The 11426-nt window shown below is 38.0% G+C and overlaps 1 protein-coding gene across 1 annotated transcript; it reads left to right on the top strand.

Moving 5' to 3' along the window:
• Positions 1-551: 551 nt before the first annotated feature.
• Positions 552-3461, top strand: LOC110894799. Its single transcript, XM_022142026.1, has 2 exons — positions 552-1710; positions 1798-3461. Exons 1-2 carry the CDS (start codon positions 552-554, stop codon positions 3459-3461), a joined length of 2823 nt encoding a protein of 940 aa, XP_021997718.1.
• Positions 3462-11426: the final 7965 nt, after the last annotated feature.

The following is an 11426-nucleotide window of genomic DNA, read 5'->3' as shown; positions in this document are numbered from 1 at the left end:
TTCTTATAGAATTCCGGATAGGCATAACAAGTTTTCTCTAATTCTTAATGCAAGAAGGTTGTTTCAGCAGTTTTTAGTCGATGCCTACACAATGATTGAAAGTGAGAGGCTAAACTTCATACGTTTTCAGCAAATCAAACTGAGATCTGACTCGCTTAACAGTCTTAAAAATGTTCAAGAGGTTGGTCAGAGTGATTTGAGTCATACAGGACAACCTGATATATTACCGTCATCGTTTACAGGCCTGAAATTGTAAGATTTATTGGTGACTCATCAATTAAGCCAGAAGACAGACCTGACATACTTTGTCGATTGTTTAAGATGAAACTTGATGAATTGATAAAAGATCTGAAGCAAAAGAAAATATTTGGCGATATTAATGCAGGTATGTCAACCCTACACCCACTTTGAATTTATAAAATTTTTTTGTCTTCCCATACATTTTATTTACTATATTTAACTCATCGTTATTATATATATTTTTTTTGTGTAGTTGTTTACACAGTTGAGTTTCAAAAGCATGGTTTGCCACATGCACATATTTGCTGTTTATGAAAGCTGATCATAAGCTTCCTACGGTTGAACACATCGATCCCTTTATCTCAGCTGAAATTCCTGATAAAAACGAGGATCCTGAATTGTATTCTCTTGTGAGTGACTTTATGATTCATGGTCCTTGCGGACATGCCAACATGAAATGTCCATGCATGGTTGGGAACCGTTGTTCTAAGAATTTTCCAAAGAAGTTTTTGGAATCCACTTCCATTGATTCTGATGGATTTCCCGTTTATAGGAGAAGAGATTCTGGTCACACGGTTGTGAAGAAGGGTGTTACTTTGGACAATAGGAGTGTAGTTCCATACAACAAAAAGCTTCTTAAAAGGTATCAGGCGCACATCAACGTGGAGTGGTGCAATCAGGCTGGTTCAATTAAGTATTTGTTTAAATACATTAATAAAGGACCTGATCGAGCTACTGTTGCTGTTTTTTATTCAGACAGAGGTCGAGATGAGGAGATCCCAAAAGATGAAATTAAAGAATATTACGAAGCTAGATATGTTTCCGCATGTGAAGCCAGCTGGAGAATATTTGCCAATGATGTTCATTATAGGTATCCTTCTGTTATGAGATTACCCTTTCATCTACCTGGACAACAAAATGTTGTATTTAGTTGTGACGACAATATTGAGGATGTCATAAACAAACCTCAAGTAAATTCCTCTATTTTCTTAGAATGGATGAAGATGAACAATTCTAAGCCTGAAGCAAGAGAACTTACTTATGTTGAGTTTCCTTCAAAATATGTGTGGAAGTTAAAAGATCGTTGCTGGCAGCCACGCCAAAATTATGTTGTTATTGGGAGAATTTATTCTGCGTCTCCTTCTCTTGGTGAGGCTTATTACCTAAGAATTCTTCTTACTAAGGTTAAAGGACCACGATCATTTGAAGAAATCAGAACATATGATGGTGTTGTTTATCCTACTTTTAGGGATGCGTGTTATGCACGTGGCCTGTTAGATGATGACAATGAATATATCGAGTGTATTAGTGAATCCAGTTTCACTGGAAACGGTCATTATCTTCGTTCTTTGTTTGGAACAATACTTTTGTCTACTACGCTTTCAAGACCTGAAGTTGTTTGGGAGAAAACGTGGGAGCTATTGTCCGAGGACATTTTATACAATATGCGGAAAGATACTGGCATGAGCGGTATGTTTTTCATCCTTTTGTTATATTTTGTGATGTTATATTAACAAATTGTTTCGTTATATTAAATGATTTTCGTTTTCATTGTAGGATTCGTTGTTTCTGACGAACGTTTAAAGAATATAACGTTGTCCAAAATCAAAAAATTTCTTCTTCGTAATGGATCCAGCTTGCACAGGTTCCCACCAATGCTTTATCTTGATGATGACTATCTAATATCCGACAGAAACCGTCTGATAAATGAGGAGCTTTCTTTTGACACGGATGAACTTAGGGCTGAGTTCAATAATCTTCACAGGTCTCTAAACGACGATCAAAGAGCAGTGTATAATGAGATTATGGATGCTGCTCGAAGTGGAAAGGGTGGTGTGTTTTTTGTGTACGGTTATGGTGGTACGGGCAAGACCTTTCTGTGGAAAACTTTAGGTGCTTCCATTAGATGCAATGGACAGATTGTTATTAATGTTGCTTCAAGTGGTATTGCATCTTTGTTGTTATCACGAGGTCGTACTGCTCACTCACGATTTCATATTCCAATTAATCTCAATGAAGATTCGGTATGCCATATCAAGCCTAATACTGAAGTCGCAAATCTTCTATACGAAGCCAAGTTGATTATTTGGGATGAGGCACTGATGGTACAAAAACATGCTTTCGAGGCTCTTGATCGTACAATGAAGGATGTTTTGAGTGTGTTTGATTCACGAAATTCAGAACTTCCATTTGGTGGAAAAGCTATTGTCTTTGGTGGTGACTTTAGACAAATCCTACCTGTTGTACAAAATGGAAGCAGGCAAGAAATCGTAAACGCCTCTTTATGTTCATCCCAAATCTGGTCCAGTTCCAAGGTGTTAAAATTGACAACCAACATGCGTTTGTCAGTTGGATCTAGTAGCTCAAACATCGAGGAGATAAACGAATTTGGTAAATGGCTTCTTGAGATCGGCGAAGGCAATGTTGGTGATTCTAACGATGGTGATGCAAATATTGAAATACCTGATCATCTTTTAATAACTGATGAAAATGATCCAATTCAAGGTTTGATTGACTTTGTATATCCTTCAGTGCTTCATCATTTTAAAGACCATGACTACTTTTCTGAAAGAGCTATACTCGCTCCTAAGAATGAAGTTGTTCATGAGATAAATGATCGTCTGCTTGCGTTGTTTCCTGGTGAAGAAGTAGAGTATCTTAGCTCTGATAGTTTATGTCCGACTGAGGTAATTAATGATCCGTTACATCAAGATTTATATAATCCAGATGTGTTAAACAGTGTGGAAGTATCAGGATTTCCAAATCATAGATTGGTATTAAAATTGGGCGTTACGGTTATGCTTTTGAGGAATATTGATCAGCAAAACGGTCTGTGTAATGGTACGCGTCTTCAAATCACACGTCTTGGTAAACGTGTTATCAAGGCTGAGATATTATCGGGAAGTAATGTTGGTTCAAGAACTTACATCCCAAGAATTAGCATGATACCATCTGACAAGAAAATACCCTTCAAGTTTCAACGCGGGCAGTTTCCAATAACCGTATGTTTTGCGATGACTATTAACAAAAGTCAAGGACAATCTCTATCGAGAGTTGGTCTATACCTGAGAGACCCCGTGTTCTCACATGGTCAGCTTTATGTTGCTTTGTCGAGAGTAAAGACTAAAGATGGCGTTAAGGTTTTAATATTCGACAAAGATGGGAGACCAACAAATAAAACTGCAAACGTTGTTTACAAAGAAATATTCGGAAAATTGTAGTTTAAACTTTTGTTATGAGGTCGATTAATCCTAACATCAATGTTTTACTAATTCTTTTTTATACTTTTTTTTTCATATATATATATGTTATCATTGTTCTTTTTCCTAATTTTCATGTTAATAATATATAACTTTATTATTTAAATATACTTAACCTCATTGTTATATCAATATAAGACGATATTTCTATGTATTAAATATAACATATAAACAAAAACTAGACCAAGTAGATATTTATAAACACGGTTACATAATAGAAGTCGAAACTACATAAAGATCGAACTATCAAACATGTTAAGCTACTAGAAAACAAAGAGATAGTTTGATTTAGAGTTTGAGTATTTTAAAATATAATGCATAACTGTATTTGTTTTCGTTAAATTTAATTTTTTTGAAAGACATCTTTACTTTTTTACTTCATTTTGTTTTGTTACATTACATCTTTAGTACATCTTACTTTCAACTTATATAAACAATCCGAATCACATATAAACATCAACAACTTATTATGTAAATATATCTACTTAAACATTGATAATCAACAACCGTTTATAGACGATACCAACGTTACTTACATACAAAAATATGGTTTCTGGGTTGATGATGTGACAACTGGCACCAAACCGGTAATTTCCGTACACTTTAATTATTAATTAATGACTGTAATTATGTGCTTTAATGTCAACATTATCTGATAGCATACTATACAAGTGAATTCATGCACGTTTTATACTACAAAATATTGCTTTATGCATTAATAAGAGCGTTGCGTCAGAAATACTAGTAAACTCACCTGTAAGACACAATATGCCAACAACTCTGCAGAAAGCAGTCAGGCAATAAAATTAGGGCCTAGGTGTAGGTACAACAACAAGAAAACATTAAAACCCAAGAGTACGTGCAAGGGTTTATATATAGACATTACGGAAGCTAAAATACGCACTAAAAAGCACCCGAAACACACTTTAAGTGCAGAATTTTATTAAATTCAGCTCAAATCAGCTTTTAAAGATATAAATATCATGCAGAATTTACGCTTTATTATCCAGAATACTTCCCCAAGTGTTGGGAATTAAAAGGGTTACGAAAGAATACTTAAAGGACACTAAAAGGTGCAATTTAGTACTTTAACGAACCAGTATCCAACCGAACAACCGGACATTACCCGGAACACCAAAATAATGCTAGAAGCATTGTTTTTATTTTTCTAAGCTAGTTAGGGCCCCCGAACACCCTAACACACTATATATTAATTAACACACATAAACCACTAATTATTTCATTTATTTCCTAACAAGATTAGTAACTAACCATTACCACCCAACCAAGCACCCCCCCCCCCTCAAAACCGGTTACAAGGGTGGAGACCCGCCCATGATTTTCTTGATTAATATAATATGTATGCATGGTACTTAGGGGGCATATGATCTTATGGACAAAGAGGTGTGGAAGGTTTCTATTTAAAACCACTAGTTAACCTCATAACTTCACATAACATTTCAACACACCATCTCCTCCTCCTTCCTCTCCCTACCTACGGCTTCAACCACACACCCACACACTTTCAATTTCAATCCATAACCATCCATTCTAAGGTGATATTAAGGAGTAAGAAGGTCACTAACGAAGCTCGGTGCAAGCGGATCTTGAAGGACCTCCTTCATTTGCTTTTATCCACTTCATTTACCCTCTTGATCATCCCTAGCCTTGTGCTAGTGGTAAGAACCTTGATCTTGCTATATTACTTCCATTTTAAGTGGTTAAAAGAAGAATCATAATGTTAAACATGAAGAACACTAAGAAACACAAGAAGTAAACTTGAACATAGGCTTTAAATATGAAGAAATCTTGTTGAATATGAGTTGTTATACTTGTTGGTTATTATTTGTTGGTAGAAGTGATGTTGATCATCATGTAATCTTGCTAGATCGTGATTAGAAACATAATCTAGCAAGATGAGAGGATGAACATGTTAAAAGTTATGGATCATCCTCACAAAAGTCATGAACTTGAATGAAAATAAATGTTTTCTTGTAAAATAAAGATCAAAATGAGTTATAATCTTGTAGATCTAAATATCCATGAGTGGTTTTTCAAAAGAACCAAGCTAAAAATACAAGTTTTACTAAGTCTTGGTTCTTAAACAAATAACCATTTTTTTTGGTGGTTAATAAAGTAAAGATACACATGTGTAACAAAAAAAAAAAAATACAAGAAGTAGTATTTTTAGAAAATATGGTCACAAGTTGTAAAGAACTAAATTCTTTAAAAATGAAGCTTTTAAAGAAACAAACACACTTTAAAGAGTAACAAGACTTACTAAATACCCTAGTAAGTTACTACACATTTTTGTAAATTCTCAAGTTCATGAAATAGAGAAATTAGTGCATGTTGTTGATAATTGTGTTGAAATTTGTTGTTGATGATTTCAAAGAAAATAAACACATGTTTTGAAAACATGGGAAACCTCCATTTTTAGGGGAAACTCTGTCAAAATTTTTATAAATTTTGACACTTAGAAAAGTATCTAAGTTTTGATGAACTTATTCCCTAAAAATATATACCAAGGTATTTACCAAGGTTTCCCTAATTTTTGAGTTAAGAAACGATGGTTTCGTCATGATTAAAAATTTACATTAAGTATATATACTTTTGAGAAAAATATATATATTATTTTATCACCAAAAACTTTGTGCTAAGTGTATGTAGTATGTATTATACGTGCTAAGTGTATGTAGCATGTATTATACGTGCTAGTGTATCAAGACTTGAAAATACACTAAATACTCTTGAGAAGTAAAAACACAAAAATACACATACAACATACAAGATACATAACTCGGGTGCAAAATACAAAATACTTATATTAATTTTTGAAGATAATATAAGTAAGATACATAGTTAAAGATACAAAATATTTTTAACACATCAATACATATACAAAAGATAGTGACTTGTGCTTGTATGATACAAGTCTAGTGACTAACGATAATAAAACACGTTTAGGTCACGACGCACTATAAGCAAAATCCGGTGAAGTTTACAACGCTAGGAACGCAAAGTTGTGAGTTCCTGCTCCCCCTTTTTCTTTTAACTGTTTTCAGTTTTATAACGACGGGGGTGGAATACACGTTACAAATACTTCAATATTTACAAAATGGTATGATGTGTACTAAAACGAGAAGTACTCTTGGTGAAAACTAGTGCCAAGAATTGATACGAGAAATCATGTCACGAATAGGGTACCATAAGCACCATTAATCGTGTACATACTTAGACCGCAGAACAAAAGGTTAGATCAAATGGGTTTCAGGGGAGCCCTACTCTTGGTGACAACTAGAACCAAGTAGTGTTTTTGTGTCTCAGTCGTGAATCGACTACAAAAAAATGCCTATGGTTTGGTGACTTCCTATGTCGTGTCACATGTTAATGGCTTTGCAGCCCATTAACATTTGATACATATAGAAATACTTGATTTATACATGAATACGTGATTTAAACAAAACACATACCATGTTTTTCATACAAAGTATACAAACATTTAATACAAAAACTGCATGAATTCACACCAACATTATGTTGATGTTTTTCCAAAACTCACATGTATTTCAGGTAACTAGAAGTGGATGTGCGCGCGGCCTTACTCATGCTTGTGGATGTCTCTTATGTTTATCTTTAAATGAAGTTGTAAACTTTTAGACAATGTTTTATACTATCCCGTGATGTAAACGCTAACTTATGTTTTCAAATTATGAAATGTTTGGTATTTGAAGTTATTTTTATGAGCATGTAGTATGTTTGCCTTTCGTATGCAATGAGAACCTTTCATGATCACACCTCGTGCTTCCGCCGCAGAAAGGGGTGTGACAGATTGGTATCAGAGATGCGATTGTAGTGAACCAGGATTCATTCTCGAGTCTAGTCTACAATCTCTAGGATCCTCTCACGAAAACGATTTTTCAAAGAGTTTTCATTGCATAAAACATCCCGCGACATCCACTCCCTGAAACTGTTTACATGAGTCAAAGAAAAGACAATACGAGTCTTAGGGTGCACAGAAGAAGCACTTGTCTTTAACTGAGAAATTTCTTGCAATTAGGTGTGATAATTAGCATATACATATACTAGAAGTAGAATACCACTAGTATACATGACTTTACCTGGAAACAATGGCCTAACTGAAGGAAGAGGTACGAGGATGAAACGAACTGTGCAGACTGTGCAAGGAGTTACGTAATTATGGATGCATACATAATTATGGAACTCAGTGCACAGAAACCACAGCAAGTCTTGTCGTGTATACATTTCCTCAGTACAAGAAAAAGGTCAAATGTATACTCTTTGGAGTAACGACTTAGGGTATAAAGACAAGAACCGCCAATGTGAAGTAAGGTGTTTACCTAATTATACATGCTAGTTGCTGTATGAATTGATTTATGCATTGCGCGGATTGTTTGATGTCACTTATGTGGTATATGCCTGCGTATATATATATATATACTACTACTACTGTCTCGTATGGCGAAATCAAACAAATGTCTAACCCTATTATGTTGAGTTCTTCCAGAACATGGCACCAAGAAGAGTTGTGAACGCTCGTGATCAACCTCCTCCTACCCCGCTGCCAAAGACTGCCAAAGAGTTGAACGCTCTACTGGAAGAAAGGATCTCCGCAGCTATCGCCCAGTACGAGGCGAACCGCACCGAAGACAATGGAGGACCAAGCAATGCTAGACGTAACGGACACGGAGATTCGTCTGGAGGAAACGCAGCTCAAGGCTACACCTTCAAGCAGTTCCTCGACTGCAAACCCCTGAACTACGATGGCACTGGAGGAGCAATGGCGTTTGTACGCTGGACGAAAAAGAATGAAGCCACTATCCGCATGAGCAAGTGTACCGCAGATCAGTAAGTCACTTTTGCTACTGGTTTATTTGTCGATGAAGCTCTGACCTGGTGGAACTTGCAAGTTCAAACTCTGGGTGATGATGCCACTTATGGCTTAAGTAGGGATGAGCTAAAGGAACGTATGAGGGAAAAGTATTGCTCACGTGCTGAACTCCAAAGGTTAGAGACCGAATTTTGGCATCTGACCATGGAAGGTGCTGACATCACTGGGTATACTCGAAGGTTCCACGATCTGTCAAGGGTGATCCCCTACATGGTAACACCTGAATTTAAGCGTATTGAACGCTACATCTGGGGATTGGCCCCGGAATTTCACAGTTTGGTAACTTCGGCCAAGCCCGCAACAATCACTGAGGCTGTAACTCTGGCTGTCAGCCTTACTGAAGATGCGGTTCGTATGAAGAAGCTATCACTGAACCCAACAGAAAAGACCGAGACGCATGCGGAGTCGTCCGGAGACAAGAAAAGGAAACATGCAAACCTGAATCAAGCAACTTGTAACAATAAGGGTTCCAACAAGAAGCGTGACACCAACCCGCCTCAGGAGGCGAAATCTCTTACAGCCATGAATGACGCTCCAGCTAAGGGATACCTAGGCACTTTGCCCAAATGCAATCGGTGTAAGCGTCATCACGAGGGGGTTTGTCGCCTTCCAAAGTGTGACAAGTGTGGAAAGTTGGGTCACCGCACTGAAGACTGTTGGGGCAAGGGAAACAGGAACGGGAATGGAAACCGCAACGGTACTGGGAACAATGGGGGAAATGGAAATGGCGATGGTAACCGGGTTGGAAATGAAGCTGGGCGAAATCAAGGATGCTTTAGTTGTGGAAGCAATGAACATTTTATGAAAGACTGCCCAAAGAAAAACAATGCTCAGGCTCGAGCATTTGTGATTGGAGCAAGGAACGTGCGCGAGGACCCTAATGTGGTCACCGGTACGTTTCTCGTAAACAATCACTTTGTATCCATATTATTTGACACTGGTGCCGACTATAGCTTCATGTCTGTGGAATTTAAACGCATGCTTGGAATAGAATCTAGTAGGTTAGATATTCCTTATTCTATAGAGCTAGCCAATGGTAAACTTGTTAAATCGGGCGAAGTTGTTAGAAGCTGCACACTAGAACTTGGTGAATGAAGATTTAGCATCGACCTCTTACCTATTCAGTTGGGTAGCTTCGATGTAGTGGTCGGAATGGACTGGTTGTCCAAGAACAAAGCTGAAGTCATTTGTCATGAGAAAATCATTCGCATCCCTTTGGCGAATGATGAAACTCTCATCGTACATGGAGAAAAACGAGATGCGCCTCTAAGAATCATCAGCTGCATGAAGGCGCAGAAGTGCTTAAGGAAAGGATGTGTCGCTTTCCTGGCACATGTTGTAGACAAGAAGGCTGAGATGCCGAAACTCGAAGACATTCCGATGGTGAAGGAATTTCCTGACGTTTTTCCCGAAGATCTGCCAGGACTACCTCCGCAACTACAAGTCGAATTCCGTATAGACTTGGTTCCAGGAGCCGCTCCTGTAGCTAAGGCACCCTATCGACTTGCACCATCCGAGATGCAAGAATTATCTACACAACTTCAGGAGTTGTTGATAAAGGATTCACAAGGCCAAGCTTCTCGCCCTGGGGAGCTCCAGTATTGTTCGTGAAGAAAAAGGATGGAACTCTGTGGATGTGTATCGACTATAGAGAACTGAACAAGCTCACAATCAAGAATCGGTACCTACTACCGAGGATTGATGACTTATTTGATCAGTTACAAGGATCAAGCTACTATTCCAAGATCGATCTTCGATCTGGATACCATCAGCTAAGGATACAAGAGGAAAGTGTACCAAAGACTCCATTCAGAACCGCGTATGCAAACCATATCTTGATAAATTCATGATTGTATTTATCGATGATATCCTGATCTACTCACGGACGAAAGAAGAGCACGAGCAACACCTCAGAACCATACTGGAACTAATAAAGAAAGAGAAACTCTATGCAAAATTCTCAAAGTGTGAATTCTGGATTCGCGAAGTTCAATTTCTTGGTCACGTTGTGAATGAGAAAGGCATTCACGTAGACCCATCCAAGATTGAAGTCATAAAGAATTGGGAAGCCCCCAAAACCCCAACTGAAGTTCGTCAATTTTTGGGCTTAGCAGGCTATTATCGACGGTTTATTGAGAATTTCTCAAAAATAGTTCAACCGCTAACGACCCTTACGCAGAAAGACAAGAAGTACGACTGGGGTGACAAGCAGGAAGAAGCCTTCCAACTACTCAAAAACAAGCTATGCGATGCACCAATACTATCATTACCCGAAGGCACAGAAGACTTCGTGGTATACTGCGACGCTTCACGACAAGGTTTGGGTTGCGTGCTCATGCAACGCCAAAAAGTCATCGCTTACGCTTCAAGACAATTGAAAGTTCATGAAAGGAACTACACCACGCACGACTTGGAACTTGGTGCGGTGGTATTCGCCTTGAAGATCTGGCGACACTATCTGTATGGTACTCGATGTACAATTTTCACAGATCACAAAAGCCTGCAACATATACTTGATCAGAAGGAACTGAACATGCGCCAGCGGCGATGGGTCGAGCTGCTAAATGATTACGACTATGAGATTAAGTACCATCCTAGAAAGGCAAACGTTGTAGCGGACGCATTAAGTCGAAAAGAAAGGGTTAAGACCCTAAGGGTTCGAGCATTGGAAATGACGATTCGAACGAACCTCATAGCACGTATTCGTGACGCCCAACAAGAAGCCCTTAAGATGGAAAACCGTAAAACTGAATACCTCCGGGGTGCATTGAAATACATGGCGCCAAATGAAGAGGGAGCCTTATACTTTAAGAAGCGTATTTGGGTTCCGCTCTATGGCGGTATTCGAGAAGTCATCCTTGATGAAGCGCATAAATCGAGATACTCGATCCATCCAGGATCGGACAAGATGTATCAAGACTTAAAAGAATACTATTGGTGGCCGAGACTTAAAAGCGATGTTGCTGTCTACGTTGGAGAGTGCCTAACCTGTGCTAAGGTTAAGGCTGAATATC

The sequence above is a fragment of the Helianthus annuus genome, chromosome 2 (genome assembly GCF_002127325.2).
Source record: "Helianthus annuus cultivar XRQ/B chromosome 2, HanXRQr2.0-SUNRISE, whole genome shotgun sequence".
Lineage (NCBI taxonomy): Eukaryota > Viridiplantae > Streptophyta > Magnoliopsida > Asterales > Asteraceae > Helianthus > Helianthus annuus.
Note: the sequence above shows the minus strand (reverse complement) of the source record. Positions and strands in the feature narration are given on the sequence as shown.

Bases quoted from the DNA above. Each gene is read 5' to 3' on its own strand.
- LOC110894799 (XM_022142026.1), top strand. From the start codon at position 552: ATGAAAGCTGATCATAAGCTTCCTACGGTTGAACACATCGATCCCTTT. The intron at 1,711-1,797 runs GTATGTTTTTCA...TTTTCATTGTAG, and splicing joins GAAAGATACTGGCATGAGCG to GATTCGTTGTTTCTGACGAA.